The sequence below is a fragment of the Gobio gobio genome (genome assembly GCF_949357685.1).
Source record: "Gobio gobio genome assembly, chromosome: 15".
Lineage (NCBI taxonomy): Eukaryota > Metazoa > Chordata > Actinopteri > Cypriniformes > Gobionidae > Gobio > Gobio gobio.
The window spans coordinates 28,165,400-28,185,416 of record NC_137108.1 but is presented as its reverse complement, the minus strand read 5'-3'; the positions used below and the strand labels follow the sequence as shown (position 1 = coordinate 28,185,416).

The 20,017-nt window shown below is 38.4% G+C and overlaps 2 protein-coding genes across 2 annotated transcripts; both read right to left on the bottom strand.

The window, feature by feature from the left end:
• Positions 1-3,068: 3,068 nt before the first annotated feature.
• Positions 3,069-10,220, bottom strand: LOC307139161 (uncharacterized protein). Its single transcript, XM_079838049.1, has 2 exons — positions 9,850-10,220; positions 3,069-8,272 (listed from the first exon to the last, which is right to left on the bottom strand). The coding sequence occupies exons 1-2, from the start codon at positions 10,175-10,177 to the stop codon at positions 4,131-4,133; spliced, it is 4,470 nt and encodes a 1,489-aa protein (XP_079694175.1). The 5' UTR covers positions 10,178-10,220; the 3' UTR covers positions 3,069-4,130.
• Positions 10,221-12,578: 2,358 nt separating this feature from the next.
• Positions 12,579-19,624, bottom strand: LOC307138809 (uncharacterized protein). Its single transcript, XM_079837409.1, has 2 exons — positions 19,207-19,624; positions 12,579-16,777 (listed from the first exon to the last, which is right to left on the bottom strand). Exons 1-2 carry the CDS (start codon positions 19,589-19,591, stop codon positions 12,795-12,797), a joined length of 4,368 nt encoding a protein of 1,455 aa, XP_079693535.1. The 5' UTR covers positions 19,592-19,624; the 3' UTR covers positions 12,579-12,794.
• Between the last annotated feature and the right edge of the window lie 393 nt (positions 19,625-20,017).

The window sequence follows — 20,017 nt, the reverse complement described above, 5'->3', positions numbered from 1 at the left end:
TTTCAATTTAATTTCCTACCGTATCGGAGAGAAATGTAGTCGCTCGTTGATCTGCCTTTCGTGGGTCTTTAATGCAGAGACTCCTCTCATGTGTTTGCAAAGTTAATGGCCAAACGTATCATTACAAAAGTTCTCAATGCTGCTGAAGGAGAAATATAATGTGGATAATATTGAATAAATATATTTTCGTCAGGTTAAATACTGATAATTGCTCACTCAAACCACTTTATCTAATCCTCTCCACTTAACCGTCAGACTCGCGTAACCGTCATGTTTGTAGTTTTTTTACACACTTTTTATCCGCGTTTGTAGTTCTAATCGAATCCTCGTCCATCTCGCAATGGGTTGTGGGCAATATCAGCCGTTAGAGTGCGCATCGATCTGCACTTCGGATTCTGACCGGAAATAGTAAACCATCCGGGAATCTTTGGAATACTTTTTTCAACATACTAAGATTTGGGACATACTAATTATTTTTTCGAATACTATTTAGTACGGATAGTATGCGAATTGGGACGCAGCAACGGCCTTCAAAATATATATTTTTTTAAGGCAGATTAGCGCCCTCTTTTGGAATTATTTAAGAAATCATGCAACCATGGGTGTAATCACTAGAGGTCTCTATATATGGAGAGGCTTGAGAATTCCCTAGTTCTGTTTTGAACACATTTAATTATTTTTTTTGTTGTTGATGGATTTGAATATATATTTAAAAAGTCTCAAAGACTATTTATTATAAAGTTTTAGATTTTTGTTGTTGTTAGAAATATAGATTTTTTTTCTGTGAATTTGTGTTTTTGCAGATTTCCCATTCATTTCCTATGGTGTCATTTTTTGACATATTTTTTTTATGACCACTTTGCATGCTCAAATCATGCTCTCAATTTTTTTGTGTGTTTACATACCTAATGTTTCAATTAATTCTGATGAAGCTGTGATTTTTAAAAATTCCAAATGTGGTTCATAGGTTCAGTTTTAGGTGTGTGTGAGTGGATGTGTCAATATCACACTCTTGATGTTTTAGAGTGTCATCCCTTTAATGCTGTGTACTTTTTTTCAGCATCGTGGCCGATTTGTAGATTGTACACACAAATTTTAATTTCCTATGGTCGGTCATTTATGACCGAAGACAACGCTACTTTTTGTTTACGACCAATTAGCATGCTCGAATCATGACCCCAATTTTTTTGTGTCTAGAGCCTTGACCCCATTTTTTTTGTGTCTTGAACCTGTTACATACCTAATGCTAGAAAAGTCACCAAGTTTCATATCATTCCGATGAAGCAGTGATTTTTAAAATTTCAAAACAGAAAATGTTCCGGTCAGAAATGACTGAAGAGCACCAGAGGGTTAAGGCCTGGCACCAGTGTGAACGTTGCAATGGTTCCGAAGTTCGGGTGAAACCCGACAGGACTTCTGGCAGATGTTGCATGTGTGTTTTTTGTTGTCATGGCCATGCAAGTGTCTTTCCAAGTGATTCCAAGCCATTCACAGTGAAGGACGGAAGGCTTTTCAGGAACACACCGGTTACTTAATTTTAGATGAAGTGTAAGAGAGAATGGATGATTTAAAGTTTTCTTACATGTTTTACAGTGTATTTCAGGTTTTTGGTCTTTTGAAGTTATGTGACGTGATTTTTGAAAGATTCCAGGTAGGAATAGACCTTCCCGCAGACAGCGCAGGCGTAGACCTTGTTTGCCTGTGGGTACACTGGCTTTTCTTCCTCTGATAACATAAACACCAGGACAGATGGTGAAGATCTCAGACAGATTTATCTGACAAGAACCATCAAAGGATTTATCTTTGTCTGTTTATTTCACTTGTTTCTTTTTTGTAACATTGTCATTTCCATTAGAGACAGATTCCCCGTCTTTTCTTGTTTCATCTCTTTTCTTTGACATGTTCACAAAGATGAATTCTGAAGGCCTCCCAGCGAGTGAACAGCTGCCCACAGTCCTGACGTCATGCTGTGCAGCTTCACTAGAGAAGAAAGTTTCATGTCAGTAACACAAGACTATATCAATAAAAGAGCAAAACTAAATTTCAACATCTACTGCAACATTTTCTCAACTCAGTGTTTCATGATTTATTGTAATCTTATTGCAATGGTATTTGCACTAGCATACCTTTTGCATAGTATATACTGCATATATGTGTGTAAATATATATATATAGCTCTGGAAAAATTAAGAGACCACTTAATATTGAGAAATCAATGTATGTATGTATATATATATTTTATTATTTATTTATTTTATTAAAGTTCCAGGCACATTATTTGGATTTTTAGTTGTTGCAAAAATGGCAGTCAGATCAAGTTAACCCTCAAGCCCCCCTCGCATAACAGCCCTTAATCCCGCCTTCGTGGACAAATTTGGGCACGAAGGTCTCAGGTGTGATCCCAAATTTGTATTTATATATAAATAAAATTTTAGTTATATCACCATCTTCGATAAAATAAATTCTTTCAATTTATGCTAGAATTTTTTTGGGGTATTTATTAAGAATGTGTTATGGCGGAAATGGAAAGTCAGTTTGAGAACAATGTAGAAAACACTATAACATGCAGTGTTCTTTTTGTAAACAGCATATTTTGCAAATGTAATGATTCATCCAAAAGTCTCAAAAATGGTAGGATGTTTAGAATCAATACATAAAACACACATGAGTTTTATTAGCCAGCTACATCAAATAGTTGCATGTAAGATACCATTAATTAAAACTGCTGGTAAAATAATCTATTCATGTTAATATTTATCAGTGTACTTTTTCAGTGACATCATTCAAAGAGTATCTTTTTTTTCCCCAAGAACAAGCCACCTCAAGGACAAAAAGCATGATAAATGCAAAAATATGTCATACCATTCAATGATACTGTACCACCAAAATGGTCCATTTAACAACCACGGCTTCTGTACCACGACTGTAAAGTTCATCAGTCTTGTATAACAGCCAACATATCAGCTACATATTAATAAGAGTGGGAGAGGAGAGATTAAACAGGCTATGGATGCATGAACATCTGCAAGGCAAAATAATAAAAGACAGTTTTCACTGAAATTATGACCAATGAATCAACTTTATAAGGAAATTAAAGGATGGTCCTTTATTAACAAACCAACCATAAACCTTCACATTCACCACCAAGCCAAGACAACAAAATGGAATGTTAATATAACTGTTCAATTTAATATCACAAGGTAATTCAGTTGTTCAAATGATTTGCTATTTTCTTTGATTCATCATGCCATTCCTACACACAAATCCCTGCCTCTACTGAGCAGTTTGCATCTTATTCATACATTCTTAATGTCATTAACATGACTTCAGGGCAATTACACAAGGAACGTATAACATTATATCTAGCAAGGAAATAATTTTCTGTACGCTCACAATATTTTCAAGAGAAACATTAAACCCAATTTTTTTTTCAAAAAAGTTGAAAGATGAAACATTTTCAAAATGCAAACCAAAACCTAAATGCAACAGAAATGTGGTTTACAGTGTCAAGTGGTGATGTTAATAGCAATGACACTGGCATTACCAGATGCTGTACAAATCAAAGTCTATCATGAACACACGAGACTTAAGCTGTAATGCGTACAAAAAAGATCTTCACGCTACTTTTTAGCACATACAAAAAAATATCCAGCAAACACATCGGTAGTTTAAATTAAGTCATCTTTAAAAATTCAAGCCAGGTGATAGAAATCAACAGAGACACTAAATTGAGCAGTCAAAAAAAGAGGGAAAATACATATTTTTAAAACCCCTAAATAGATTGAAACGCATCAAAGAGATGCTCTTGGAACACTTGCAGAGATCTACTGAGATTTTAAAGGGAATCATTGAAATTTACAGTTTTTATGCAAGTAATTACATCACACTATTTGGTTTATTACATCTGTAATAATGCTCCGAATTCAGCAGATAACTTTCTCTTTACAACAATTTAAGCAAAAATTAGACATTAAAAGCTGATTGTGGCATTATCCTTGCTCTTTAAGTATACGGTTCTTCTACTGAATACCAACACTTACAGCAGGTAACAAAATCAATTACTAGTTGCAGATGCAGTAAACAATGTACCAGATACCAATATCCATTTCATGCATTTTTTCCCACAAGTTTTAGAACCCACGTGCATGTTCAATATAATGCTGATGCAGTTCTGTTTCCTGTTTGAAGGAAATGCCACACTCAATGCAAGTCAGGTTATCAGCGCCTCTTACTTCGAAAGCTGAGCTACTGTCCTTTCGCTCTTTATCACCCAAGCACTCCTGATGGTGGTCAATAAGATTTCTGATATCACTAAATGTCTGTGAACACAATGAACAATGGTACGGCTCCTCGTTTTTGTGAAGAGTCTGGTGCTGCTGCAGCGCACGAGGTGACAAGAAGGTTTTCCCACATTGCTGACATTTATGGCTGTTCGCTTGTGGACTTACAAGGGCCACGGGCAGATCGACTATAGACTCGGATCTGTGTGATAAAGCCTGCTGGTTGTCTGAAGGCCCAGGTGTCAGGGAAGAACTCAGTCTGTATCGCAGTTCAGTTGGGAGACGCCGACGTACTTCGTTGTGCCATGCGAGATGATGCTGCAGCTGGTTTTCAGTCCAGTAACCACGGCAGCAAAGAGCGCAGCAGTGCGGACGAGTCTTCGCAACATCCTTGTGAGCGTTTAACTGCTCCTCACTGGGAAACGCTTTAGCACATTTATCGCATTTGAAAAAACATTTAGTACGTTCAAAATTTCGAATGTGCTGTATGGGATCCTCCTCCGTAGACGCTTTCAGCTCTTTCTTATTGGATGTTTTACGAAGGGACCCTTCAGAAGCAAAGGGCTTTGCATATGCAGAGCTCTCTTCTACAGACGAAGTAGGTCGTTCACTAACCTTGTGGTGTTTCTGCCATTTGTGCGCACGAAGGCCGCGTATGTTCAAGAAGCTCTTCGCACAGTGGGTGCACTGATAGTGTTGTACATTAGTATCCTCTCGTTTGGTGACATCAATTTCGGATGTGTACAATTGTTTGATGGGTGGACCAGACTCTGTAGAGAGGATTTCAGACTGTAGTTTCTCATTCTCAGTAGGCTTGCTGTGATGGTCTGCAAAGTGAGTTGTTAGAAGAGACCCACTTGAGAAAGACATTTGACAATCTGGGCAGGTAAAAACACTATTTGATTCAGCAACTTCGTGCTCTTTTTGGGGTTGAGCCTCCATGGGAGGGTGATGTAGTTGATGCCGGCGAAGAACACAAAGGTAGAAGAATCCTTTCCCGCATATGTTGCATAAATAAGGACCACCATCCACACTTTTCTTTGAGCGTATCTTATTGGTCTTTGAGAGAAATCTGGCTAACTTTTTGTCCTTGTGCCATCGCTTATGTGTGCCAAGAGCCGAATTGGTGTTAAAATATCTTCCACATTCAGCACAAACAAAAGGCGATTTTGCCAAACACTGCTCTGGCTTTACTTTGCCAGGCTTCAACGGCTTTTCCGAACTGGACTTCATCTTTTTAGATTGGTGACCGTTACGATGAATTCGCTTGTGAAAGTTTAGAGCACCAATTACTGAAAAGCTTCTGCTACAGTCTTTACATTTGTATTTCAAATCTGGCGTTTTTTTATCTTTTTTAGAATCAGTTGAATGAGAAGTGTCAACAACATCTTCAGCTTTTTGTGAGGACGCATTTTGCTCCTCTATCTCAACTTCCCTACATTCTTGTGGAAATTCCACATTGTCCTCTGGTTTTAAACAGTGCTTCTGATGATTTTGTAGTATCGACTCAGATGCAAAAAAAGAGTAGCATGTCGGGCATTGAGGTCGCTCAGTCGAGTCAGATTCTATCAAAGGAAGGCCAGTCTCAAAGCCATGACTTTTCATGTGAAACTGGAGGGCCATGGCACGGGAGAAAACTTTCCCACAGTCAGGACATTGGTAGGAGTTCTTTTTTAACTGTTGGACTTGATAGTCAAAAGATTTGACAGCAGGTTGGAGACTTGAGTCATGGACAAGCTTGTGTTTAAGAAAACAAGCTAGCATGTGGTATGATTTGCCACACACCTCGCATTTATGTTCCTCTTTAGAATTCATAGGGTGCACTCTTTTATAACCACCCCTACGACCCCTTTTCTTCCGTCGTATGTGACCGTTCTCAGTGTCGGGCGTACCCGTGGGCCTGGTCTCGCCATCTGCACACTCCGAGTGGTTTTGTTTGTGATGACAGAAAGCTCCCAAAGACCAAAAACCTTTACCACACTTTTTACAGTGATAAACCTTTGGGCCCAAAAGTGACTTGGTTGGGTTGAAATTCTTTGTCTTTTCGTCTTTGGCACCGCCACAGCAAACCTTCTGATGGTTGTACAGACCACTTGCGGTCACATATCTCCTGTCACACTGCAAGCAAGCAAAGGGCTTTTTTTTTTTACTGTGAAGCTGTTGGTGAGAATGCAACGCAGACAGTCTGGAAAAACACATGCCACACTCGTCACATTTAATATTGTTTTTCTGCAGATTTTCAAGTTGGTATGAAATAGACTTATACGCTACTTTATCCTCAGGCTTTCCTGTGTGAATGCAAAGATCACTCTTAGAGGGACTTTCGTGGCCAAAAATCTCACATGCTAAAAGTTCCTTCTTAGTTGGTGTCACTACGTCAAACTTCTGCCTCCTATCTGATTTTTTTCCCATGCACCCCTTGTGCCAAAGTATGTGACAGCGCAAGGACAAAGCCTTGACAAACTTTCGATCACAGTGTGGACAATTATACTTTGCCTCTTGAGGACGGCTTTTGCTCATGAGTTCCGCATTTATTAATGGTTCAGCATTTAAATGCTCATAATCAATTTGTACAATTTTGACATCAATCTCTGGATCCAACTGCAGGGTGGAGGTAGATTCAGCTGTCTGATTCAAATTGAAGCCCAGGTCATCTTTTTCCTCTTGGTCTGATTCACACACCAACTCAAGATCAGTATTTTGATCCTGAGAGAAACCGCTGTTGTTCTCATTATCATCTGAAGCCGTGATATGGACAACTTCATAATCAACATCTATGGCCTCATACTTTTCTACTGTGTCGGTGCAGCTCAAATCATTCTTTTGAATTTGAGCTTGTGAAGTCTCCTTAGAATGAAAAACAACACTGTCAGCATTGTCATTCTGGATTGCTTTTACTGTGTGAGTGGCTGTGCTCATCTCAGGCTTTTTCTCCATGATGTCACCGAAGAAGTCAGTATGACAGAGCTGATGCGACTGCAGGGCGGATGCTCGCGAGAACCGACGACCACACTCCGGACACTCAAAAGCCTTCTTCTTAAGCTGAATAACTTGATGAAGGAATGATTTCGCTGGCAGCTCTTCACTGTGCGCCAATCGCTGATGCTTATTGTAAAACGTGAGGGAGGTGAAGACCTTGCCGCACTCTGTGCATTTATATGGCTGGCCATTGCAGACAAGTTGTGCCCGTCTTTTATGCCAACGCTCGTGGCACACCAGAGCCACAGAGCTAACGAAGGTCTTGCTACATTCAGAGCAAACAAACGGACGCTTAATTTCCTCCTTCACCTTCCTTTCTGAACAGCTGGTTGAGAATCTCTGGTGAGTTCCGAGGCCACACATGGTGCGAAATGTTTTGCCACAGACGCACTGAAAAACTTTTTGCTCATTCTCCTCAGGTTGTTCAGAGCTTGTGCCGTTGTCTTCTGTTTGACCTGGAGATTCATTAAGTGACAGAGGTTTCTCAGTTTCACAGCTTTTGGATTTCACCAGCTTTACCTCATGACAACGACGATGTGCGTCAAGAGCCGAAGCCCGAGAGTAACAGCGTCCACAGGTGGGGCATTGAAATGACTTTTTCTTTAGATGAGCAAGCTGATGAAAAACAGACTTTGAGGCCTGCTTATGTGAACGCTGATGGTTGAGACACTGACCAACAGTGGAATATGCTTTACCACAATCCTTGCATTCAAAAAGCTTCTGTCTTACTGCACCCTCACCAAAACCGTCACCTATCCCCTGTTTAATGACTTGATTGCGATGCTTCAGTTGATGGGTGAAAAAGCCTTTTGAGTTCGAAAACTTTTGTCCACACAGAGCACAGAACAATGTTCTTCGGCCTCCGTCGGTCGAGATGAGCAGGTCATCCCACTGCGAATCTGTGTCCAGGCAGACTATGGGACCATCATGGATATGCTCGCTGCGATGCTCCAAGTAATCCTCCTTGTTCCCAAATGCCTCACTGCAATCCTCACAGCGAAATGGCCAATCCCCTAAAAATAGAAAGTGGAAAATGGGAGGTCAGGACAAGTCCAGTGGTCAGAGGAGAAAGAAAAAGAAACAGTGTATAGAGCCAACAAATACAATTTAGAAGAATGAAAAAAGCCCCCTTTACTCCAAATGAAGAGTTCAGATGCAAAAGCCTCTAAAAGCCACTTCGGTCAAAAATGAGATAATACTGTGTGAATTCTCTCCGCATATAGTATACATTCATAAAATACTTTCACTTCAAACCCACTAAATCCCAGCCTCAGCCTCAGCCTCAGAAGTACCGGTACTTTGGTAGAAACCTATACATAGAACCCTGACAAAAATGCTTATTTTAGAGAAAAATGTCAGACGAACTTAGAGGCTTTTGCATCTAAAGTCTTCAAATGTTCAAAGAAAATAATGAAGAAAAAAAAAAACAATCATAATCTTAAAGTGGGAAATATGTATTAATTCAAGTAAATTTTAACAGTACAGAGTGAAGGAATAGGACAACAAACCAAACAACAAATTAAATTCGAATGGTTAATAATCTCTCTTATTGCTTGTTATAAAAAATGTTTAAGAGTGTGCATTGCAACCACCAGAAATCATTTATGCATTACAAATTATCAGGGGGTAAAAAAGAGATTCAATCTACTGTTTCTTATGTAACTTCAGTTCTTAATGAGACCTAGACCAATATACATCCATGAACCTACAAAATAAAGGTTAGAATGATTTCATTGTTGACATTTTGCACAACTGTAAATTAAGAGAATTTGTCTGGCAGTTTGTTTTAAGAAACCTGTTGCCAGGTAACGACTGAACAAATTCGGCATCTAATTCGAATGATTTGTTCCACCTTAAAATTATATCACCCATGATATGGTCCAACAAGCCACATTATCATGACATTAATACAATTTTAAAATACACATTTTATATAGAGAATTCATACACTGCTTAAAACAATATTTAATTCGCCTTATTCTTTATTCTATTTTGCACATGCGCAATTCAAAAGTTGAGTAAAGACTGCCATCTACTGCAAAACAGCGATACTGCAATATAATTTAAGGTGGAGCAGATTATATGAACGAGAGTAGCCAACATCTCGTTGCCTACTACAACGACTGCACAGCTGGTTTAAAATGACAAATAATGTCTATTGGAAGCCGAGAATATCACCGTTGTGAAATACCAGCCAAATCAGTAAACCCTATAGGTTACAAAGAAATAATGACAGACAGCAAGCAGGACATGTTTAAAAACAAAAAAGTACATGCAGTACTGCTGCTGTTTTGTCATTACCCATGACGACCCGTATCCGCTGGTGCAAATTAATCCAGCTGTTTTAGAGCAACATATAAACCAAAATAAGTAATGTACACGTCTTTGTGTACAATTAAATGGAAATAAAATATGATGCAAAGGTTGTGTGCATATGACTCCTAAAATGTGGAAGATGGTCTTAATGTGTTTTTTTAGGTGACTTTATATACCTTGTTGGTTTGTTTTCGAGGTAAATTAAAAGATAACTAGTAGCTAGGGACTAACTGATAGGTCGGTGTTGTCAACAGCAAAAAAAAAAGTTGCTTACCTTCGCTACTTTCATCTCTTTCAGATGAGTCCTCCACCTCATCCAAATGAACAACTACACATTCATCTTCCTCCACTTGCTCTACTTTAATCTTCGTGGGTGGAACTGCAGCATTGGCTGCAACAACTTCGGCGTTGTCCTGGGCTTTCAATATAGGGCCACGGGGACATAATTCTATTTCTCCGTCCATGTTTTTAGCATTACTGGCTGTGCTATTGCTCACTGGATCGATGTTTACCTCTTGGGCTGCACCTTTCTCATATTCAGAGGACAAACTTTCATTATTTGATTGCAAAATGCAATCCTTTTCAGAATAAACCGCAGCCATAATGGCTGGAGCCTTCCCTCGATGGGAAAGGCACCGCACTTTTCGCGGTAAAGGACAGTGTGCTGCTTGGGGGAGGTAAAATTACGGATCCTACTATGGCGAAGCTTAGCTCATGAATATTAATTAGGCCACGTTACTTCTGACTCCATTAAAACGTAACGTCTGCCTGAACAAATAGCCTTAGCCGCAGTGTGAGCATATAATATAAAGTAATAGGATATGATAAGATGCGGATAATTCAATATTAATTTATAACAACTATTATATCTTTGTTAAATAGATATAAAATAGTAAGTCTTTTGGTAATTTATGGTAGAGATGTGAAAATAGACGGGGCTTTGCAGCCCGGACGTTGTTTATAATTCGTCGGGTCATGTGTCTATCGAAATTATAATATCCTTAACTACAATATCATTCACTTTGCATTTTCCAGTTAAGTTGTTATTATATTAATGTGTCGATAGTGAAAACAAACGTTTTATTAATGGTTATATAGAAATTCGTAGAAATTCGTTTGTAGGCTATGTGTGAATATAACGTTATGTTAGCTAGCCTATATAAATCATTGGAAAAAATAGACTTAAACGATTATTCTAGTGTTTCATTACCTCCGATAAAAACGTTTGAGATTTGAATGTGGATCAATTGGGCAGGATAAATACGCCTACTTGTGCACTCCACAGTAACAAAAGAATCCAGTTCCTACGCATATAGGGTAGAACAGGGCTGGACCGGAGTACATAGCCTACATTTGGCTGATCCTTGCCACGATCTTGGACAGCAATGCAAAGTTGATTAATATGATCTAATATTTTCTTTAAAATATTGTTTATGTAGCCAATGAGAATCGATAAAATGATTGACTATATTTTGAGATGTTTTTCCAGTTTTGTTTAAGGTAAAGCAACTGTTTTATTTATTTATTATTATTATGGCATCTCCAAAAATGCTTTCAGAATCCTTACTTTTATAAATAATTTAGTTCCTCTATTTTAAAAACATATTTTAAAGACAGTATATTTATTGCATAATTTATTAAATATTACATAATTTTATTTATCATACATATATTTTTAAACAAAATAAATCACTTTTATGATAAACAATAAAAAACATATTTTTCTGCAATCACACACTATGGTAGTAAAAAACATTTCTTTAATAAGGTGTGCATTTAGCCTATTGTTCCCTATGTACAATAGGCTAAATGCAATACGCTAAACCCTTGTATATATATATATATATATATATATATATATATATATATATATATATATATATATATATATATATATATATATATATATATATATATATATATATATATACACAATTCAGTGTTTATACTTTATTCCTGTACGTTTAAAATATAAACCAACAAACAGGTCTCTCTCTCTCTCTCTCTCTCTCTCTCTCTCTCTCTCTCTCTCTCTCTCTCTCTGTCTGTTTGCATGTGTAAGTTGAACTGGTTGGACTCACAATGTAGTATTCATGTTTTATGTCTCTATCCCATTCATTATGAGGACAGCTGTAATAATAATTACCATAATTCAAATGGCTAAATAAACATTCTAAACTATTAAAAATTTTACAAACGCAGAAAGTTTTCTGTTAGGGTTATGTTTAAGGGTGGGGTTAGGGTGAGGGGGTATAAAATGTCATTATAATGACAAAAACCATTACGACTATGTAAAGTCATCATAATGATATACGTGTGTGTGTTGTTAATATAAAATTTTTGAGATGACAATGACTCTAGCCATGCACTTTTCATACACAACAGTACTACTGAGATACATATAGTTGATTTGATCAAGCTAAAAAACATTGGATAGAGGTAGTAAAAATCAGGCATTTCAATTACTTGAAACTTCAACAGTTAAAAAAATAACCATATTGCTCTTGTATGGTCTTATACAGGTCAAATTATGAAACACATAAGTTTAAACAAATATTGACTACATTATGATATGGGTTTTAAAAAAAAGCAGGTCACCTACACCATTAAATCAGTTAAACATATATTTTGCGACTTTAAATGAAAATGTCAAACTATTATTTAAAATTGTTTTTTTTTTAATCCTAAAAGTTTAAGTAAAAAAGAAATCTAAACTTGAGTAAAACTGGCATACTATTGCATGCCAATTTCTTGAGATTTTAAATTTAGTCAATTACATAAACTCATAATTAACATGTTTATAATTGGAGTAACAATGCTCACTAACATTTTAAATAATCAGCACTCCTTATGAATCTGAAAAAATATCTAAACTCCATCATGCTCCATAAGATCATTTCAATATAATTTCAAAAAGTGGTTGACTATGAATTTAAATTCAGTATGCTGAAGTTACATGAACACTGCAGTTCTTTAAAAAAGATTTTTTAACAATGTTAATTTGGTTTGTGTGGTTTATTGCATAAGGGTAACAAAGCACATGAAACTAGTATATAAGTTCAGCTGGAAAATTTAATAACTGAATAAAAACATGAATACATTTTAAATCTTCATGACACACTCCAGCAGCTTAACAGCAATGTACAATACAACAGCAAAGAGACAGTCTAAACTGAGCTATTGTTTTGTGTGTCTATCATTTCTAAAAAAAAATCTAACTTAGACATCTCGCTGTGCATGTTGCATATAATGCATCTGTAATTCTAGTTCTCCAGGCAAAGAACAACCACATATCATGCACTGGAACAGGTGATCTGGGGCAAAAGGCAATTTATTCCCCATCTTGTGTGGATCAGTTTGTTGGGCATACTGAGGTAAGTTTGTTACTTGCGGCATGAGTGGCATCTCATTTATGTTGCCCTGTGAGGTGAAGAAGATGCCTTGTGGTAACGGACCTGAAAGTTGCCTTCCAACAGAATGCATTGGATGTGGAGCAGGTAAATTTAGAGCTGGTGGAGGAAAAGGTGCTGAGATAAAAGTTGGAGGCTTAGTTAGAGGAATCCGCTGGCCAGAAATCAGAGCTACGTGCTGTTGGATGTGGCCTTGTTGAACTGGTCCATTTACGAGGGTTTGGGAAACAACTGGAGCAGCCTGAAACCCCCACATCGGAGGTCTGTCTCCAAGAGTAAAATGAGCTGGTGCATACGGAATGTTCACTGGTCCCAACTGGTTTGAAGGAGTTGCACTAACCCAAGTAGGAGGTATTTGTGGCTGTTCCTGGAGTTGTGGCTGATGAAGCTGCTGTTGAAGAAGCTGCTGTTGTAGCTGCATTTGTTGTGGCAAGTGCTGGATTAGTCTGCTTTGCTGCTTCTCTAATGCATCCCCAGGTATTTCTTGCAAGCTCACAGTTGTAGACATTTCTAAAGATGTTTTTATTCCCCATGGATTAGTATTCGGTAGACCAGAAGCACCAGTGGATATCACTATACCACCAGCCTGACCCATCTCTGTTTTAGCCAGACCAGAGGAATTTGGCATTTGCAAATCATGAGTGAGTTTATCAGATTTGTTGTTGGTTGGTGCTTCCAAGTCAACAGTTCCTTTACCATCTTCTGACAAATTATTGAACAGCTCTGGATTGGATGTTTGCATCGAATCACAGAGCACTGGCCATTGCGACTGCTGCGGATCTTGAATGGATCTCGGTGACTGCATTCTCACATCCAGAGGTGAAGGCCTGTCCATGTGGTGTTGTGACTCTGAAGAGGTCTTCTGCAGAGTGGAGTTTAGTGTATTCACCCAGAGAGAAGGATGCTTTCCCTTTTGCTCTGCTTCAGACACACTTATCTCGGAGTAATGATTAGGTTGTGTTGACATGGGTATATTTGCTTGAGATGGTTGCTGGTGCATGAGCTCTGGGACACCCTCACATTTAGGCAAGATAGTCTTAAGGTGACTTCCTGGCCACTGCATCTGCACTGTATTAGTCGACTGGGCTTCCAATGAACTCATGGGCTTCTGAGAGAGCAGCAGCTCTTCTGATGAAGGCGCCATTTGTAGCTGCCATTCTTGCTGCAATGCTACCTGCTGGGAATGATTTCTCGTCTGCAAGTGCTGCGATCTCCGCTGCATGTGTTCAGGTCTATTTACATTGAAGCTACTGGATTGTTGTGGACCCACATTTGGCAACAGTGTTTCTGGTATGATTCTACCAGTTAGATGTGCCGTCCTTCCAATGTCTCGATCTAACCTTGGCCTACCTCTCCTGCCAGTACTTAATCTACCTCTTTGAGAATGTATGGACAGTGGATAACCATGACTCTGACCTTGCCGTTTACGCACATGAATCTTTTGATGCACAAGCAGACTGCTAAGCCAAGGGAACGACTTATGGCACTCCTGGCAGCGGTGGGGTCTCTCCCCCGTGTGAGTGTTTAGATGGTCTCGGAGCAAGTAGGCCAAAGCAAAGCTCTTGTCACACATATGACACTTGTAAGGTTTCTCACCTGTATGAGAAAGCATGTGCCGCTGGAGCTGACTCTCGTCGCTGTAGCCCTTACGGCACTGCGTGCAGCGAAACGGCTTTTGTTGATGCAGCCGCTGGTGTGTTTTCATGTTATGATGAAACGCAAAATCCTTACCACAGTCTGGGCATTTGTATGGCTTCTTGCCGGTGTGGATAATCGAATGCTGCTGCAAGTAGCTACTAAATCTGAAGGACTTTTTACACACTTGACACTGGTAACCCTTGTTGTGTATGCGCATGTGGAGCTCTAACACTGAACGGTAACGAAAGGACTTCCCACAGTCTCGACACCTGAACTGCTTCTTCTCTGTCTGGTTCTCCAAACCCCCTACTCCTGACATACTGTCAATATCTGCCTCATCCATACCAATATCCTGCTTTTCAAGTACCGCTTTAACCTGATTTGTGATGTGTGTGGTGTTGATACCCAAAACGCTTGTCATATGTGTTTGTGAATGGGACTGCAGGAGAGATTCTGTCTGGAATTTGAGAGGACAATACTGGCATGCATAGACCTTATCGAATCTCTTGCCATTGCTCATTCTTTCATACTCTGCTTCATGGATCAACATGTGTGCTCTTAAATCAGATGCTTTATAAAAAATCTGAGGGCATAGAGGACAGTTGCGCTGCTGCTCAACGTTTGCGTTCTCTTTACCTACTTGCCCCACAAGCGATACATTATGGTTTGTAATACGTGCCTCAGACCTAGCGGAGATCTTTTTGTGTTGTCGATAATGTGCTCGCATGTTTTGTGCAAAAGCAAATGTTTTTCCACAGAGTGAGCAGTGGTAAGGCTTTCGGCCGGTGTGGAGATACTGGTGCTGTTGCAAAAGGCTGCTGTATTTGAAGTTCTTCCCACAGATTTTGCACAGGTGTGCTCTTTCTTCCATGTGCTTGCGTCGATGGTCCTCCATGACGTAGCGATGCTTAAAAACCATACTACAATCTGGACACTCGTATGGCTTCAGTGCAGAGTGGGATCGTTGGTGGATATGCAGCGTCATCAAACTATGAAAGCCTTTGTTGCACTCCAGGCACCGATAAGGACTGTCTAATGAGTGACTCTGCATGTGGGCATTGATGGATACCCTATACTGGAACTCTTTGCGGCACAGAGGGCAGCGAAAAGGCTTATCCACGGTCTGTTCACAAGCATGAAGCCTTAATCGCATCATTGTCGAGAAACACATACCGCAATGCTCACACACAAATCTCCTCCGCTCCTTGTACATCATCTTAGAGCGTCTTGAATGCGACACACTTGGTTGGCTATTTTCTTTATGAATACTGCGGTGTTTGATGAGGTCACTTCGATGCTGAAAAGTGATGCCACATTCTTTACAAACGAGGGAAGCTTGCTCATCCTGATGCATGTGAAAGTGTCGATGCAGGTTGTATGTTTCCCGACGAGTGAACTTTTTACCACATTCATTGCATTCCAGACGGCTTTTCCTTCGCTTTACAACTAAACCTTTCCCGTCACTCTTAGATTCATCTTCTCCTTCCTTCTCTTCTGTGCTGACCTTCTCAATGCTTTTGGGATCTCCCTTGTCCTCCATCTCCACTTCTGTGCTTTGTGTTGCCTCTCCATGAGACTTTGATTCTTCACTTACATTTGTCAACTCTTCATCTTGTTTTGCTGAGTGTTCCTCCTCTCTAGTAAGCTTTGAGTCTTTGCTGGCATTTTCTGTAGTTTTGTCTGCCGTTTCCTTGTCGTTCGTTTGCCCTTTAGACTCTTCATCTTGTTTTGCTGCCTGTTCCTCCTCTCTAGCAAGATTTGAATCTTTGCTGGCATTTTCTATAGGTTTGTCTGCCGTTTCTTTGATTTCTTGCCCTTTAGACTCTTCATCTTGTTTTGCTGGGTGTTCCTCCTCTCTAGTAAGCTTTGAATCTTTGCTGGCACTTTCTATAGTTTTGTCTGCCATTTCTTTGTCATTTTCTTGCCCTTTAGACTCTTCATCTTGTTTTGCTGCCTGTTCCTCCTCTCTAACAAGCTCTGAATCTTTTCTGACATTTTCTAAAGTTTTGTCTGCCGTTTCTTCTTTGTCGTTTTCTTGCCCTGTGGACTCTTCATCTTGTTTTGCTGGGTGTTCCTCCTCTCTAGCAAGTATTGAATCTTTGCTGACATTTTCTATAGTTTTGTCTGCTGTTTTTTCTTTGTCGTTTTCTTGTCCTGTGGAGTAATAGCAATGAAAACATTAGTCAACCCACATGCATCCGATGTAAACCCACAACAGGTAGCATTCAGACTTTCAGATAGTCATTCAGATTTATAATTGTAATAACCTATTTAAATTACTTCCAATCTTTTAAAAAGGAGTAGGTTTTCTAAAAAGAAAAAAACTATCAAGTATCTCCGTTATTGCACAAGAAAAAAGTTACAGTTAATTTAACCAAATACACACTAACGTTGTGTGACCATTGTTTTGACCAACAAATATTGTAATTAATATATTTGCCCTGACTTGACGTTCATAAGAAATATGTTTGTGCTAATAACATAATTCAAACTTTTAACTATAACCCACATGGTTGATTGTGCATTAGTTCGGTTTTCAATCTGTTATAGAGCAGATATAGATAAAATAAGAAAACCTAAATGTTTGAAACCCACAAAAGCACTGCTAGAGACAACAAGCATCTGTGTAACTGAACATTTGATTAAAAAAAACCTTAGGTTACTGAGATATAGCCATGTGAACTACCAATGTCCTCTATCTCTGTTTTTGAAAAGTGTTGCCCATGGACCCTTTTCTCAGACTGAGATGATGCGTTTCTTTCCACACTGCGAATCAATGTTTTTTTTAATATTTAATTCCTGGCATTAAATATACTCAGTATTTTGTTTTACTCAGTAGAAAATACATCCATGACATTTAATATTCTGGCTCTCTTCTTCATAAAAAAATATGAACAAAATCAAAACCGGGGAGGTTTCTGAAATACGGTTGATTTGACACAAAATGACCCTGCTGTGTGCGTGTTTTATAAAGATTCATAAAGTTTTCATAAATATTTTTTATTTTGCTTTTGAGGCAAATCGGAATGCAAAATTAGATTTGTTCTAGTTTCCATTCACCACTGTAGAAGTTCACCCAACTATGATGACTTTCGATTCGGAGAACCCTGGACATGTGAAAAGGCCGGGGTCAATGTCATTCTGTATAAGCCATGAACCAAGCCAACCAGCTACAAGATGAATTACAATGTTACAAACTTTGATTTGAAGCAAAGTAGCATTTGAAAACCAGACGAAAATAAGGTACAGGACTGTGTGTACTTAACGGCTATGAGATAAAGAACTACAATGTCATGAAGTACCGTGAATTACATAAATAAACGGATATTAATTGATTGAAAGTTGTTGATTATATAGATACAGTTGTGCTCAAATTACATACCCCTTGCAGAATCTGCAAAAAGTACAGTACTGTCCTGAATAAGATATTTTACATAAAATATGTTCATTTTATAACAATGATCCCATTCAAAAGTTTACATACCCTTGATTCTTATTACTGTGTGTCATTACCTGGATGATCCACAACTGTTTGTTTGTTTGTTTGTTTGTGATGGTTGTTCTTGACACCCTTAATTGTCCCGAGCAGTTAAACTGCCCAATGTTCTTCAGAAAAATCCTCCAGGTCCAGCAAATTCTTCATTTTTCCAGCATCTTTTGCATATTTGAATCCTTTCCAGCAGTGACTGTATGATTTTGAGATCCATCTTTTCACACTGAGGACAATTGAGGGACTCAAACACAATATTAAAAAAGGTTCAAACGTTCACTGATGCTCCAGAAGGAAACACGATGCATTAAGAGCCAAATATTTCTTATTTTGTTGAAAGGGACCTGAAGGATTTTTCTGAAGAACACAGTTTAAATGCTCAGGACAAACAAGAGACTCAAGAACATCACAACTTTTGAACGAGGTCATTTTTATAAATTCTGCTATTTTTTGTCTTGTGGACTATAACAATCTTTAAATGTAAAGCATCTTATTCAGGACAGTACTTAATAAAAACATAACATGCATTTTGTATGATCCCTCTTATTTAGTAAAAATCATTAACATTTTTGCAGATTCTGCAAGGGGAATGTAAACTGCACAAATATATTTTGTTAATTGCAACGTATGCATCATTCTGAATATGGGTGACAGTGACAGGTAACAAATGTTTTGGATATGTATATTAAACATTTCTTCTTACAATAAAAATATACTCGTTTTTGAATCGGCTCTGAGTTTCATATAGAGGGTTGTCTTTGTTCCCGATTTTTTTATTTATTATAACTGATACTCGAAAACGCATTTAAACGAACTTTTGTGGTGTTGTATGCAATTTTTCTTTAAATTAAAACCTCTAAAACGAATCTTGATCTACAAGCATGAAAGGGTTAAACAAGCAGTTTTGTTTCTGATTGGGTTAGAACAAGCCAATTACAGAGTAATTAATTGCTACCCCCCTCAAAAAAAGGCTTCACGAGTTTCTGCATGATCTTCCCACGGCTGAATATATGTGTGAAGCCTATGCGGTATTCAAGAGAGCGCGGCGTGTGGTTTACTGTTTGCCCTTGATGCAAAGTTGTAGCCTACTTACCGATGTTTTCATTGTGCAAACGATCCGATGTCTCCCCCCAGTCCGTTCTGGGCTCAGCTGAAACAAGATCACCGTTATTATTTTCGAAAACCTCATCCGTCTTTTGCTCATCCACCGTAGATTTCCTATGACATGAAATTCCTGATTCATCTTTGTTGCGTGGTGAAAGAGCAGCGCCATGTGGAGATGAATTTTCACTTGCTGGTGAAGACGGAACACCAGGCTCTGTCGTTCCCTTTACGTCGCCGCCTTGTGCACAAACCTCCGCGTCACAATCAGCGACTGTAGCAGATGCAGGTTGTAGTTCAGGTTTATTTTCAGCGAGTGTACCATTAATGAGTTTATTATCTACTGGTTTCTCGGATTCAGACAGTACAGTAGCCATTTTCACATATTTCTTTCTCTTTTCTCCACCCCTAAAAACATGGAAGCCAGCGATTGATTGGAAGCGTGTGTTACGTCACATGCGCTCACTGCGACTACATTTAAAGCGACACCTTTCTTTCGATAAACGTTGATGGTTCCGATTATGCGACTTATTTGCATCTTAGGTTTACATGTAGAGATTGTTTTATTAATTTAGCTGATTTATTGATAACCGTGGTCAGCCATATAGCCTATGCACTAATGTATTCACACCCTTTTTGTGTTGATAATATTTAGTAATGAATTATGCATTTTTTTTAAACTAATAAACTGGTTGCCATAATTTACAGAAAAATACAGAAAGATCAAATATAGTAAAAACACAATTTAAAACAACTTTCTTTTCTATTTTAATATATACATATTTAGGAAAATATCATTTATT

Coding starts and splice junctions, on each gene's coding strand:
- LOC307139161 (XM_079838049.1), bottom strand. CDS start 10,177: ATGGCTGCGGTTTATTCTGAAAAGGATTGCATTTTGCAATCAAATAAT. Junction 8,273..9,849: donor AAGAGATGAAAGTAGCGAAG/GTAAGCAACTTT, acceptor TTCTATTTTTAG/GGGATTGGCCATTTCGCTGT.
- LOC307138809 (XM_079837409.1), bottom strand. CDS start 19,591: ATGGCTACTGTACTGTCTGAATCCGAGAAACCAGTAGATAATAAACTC. Junction 16,778..19,206: donor TTTGCACAATGAAAACATCG/GTAAGTAGGCTA, acceptor ATTACTCCACAG/GACAAGAAAACGACAAAGAA.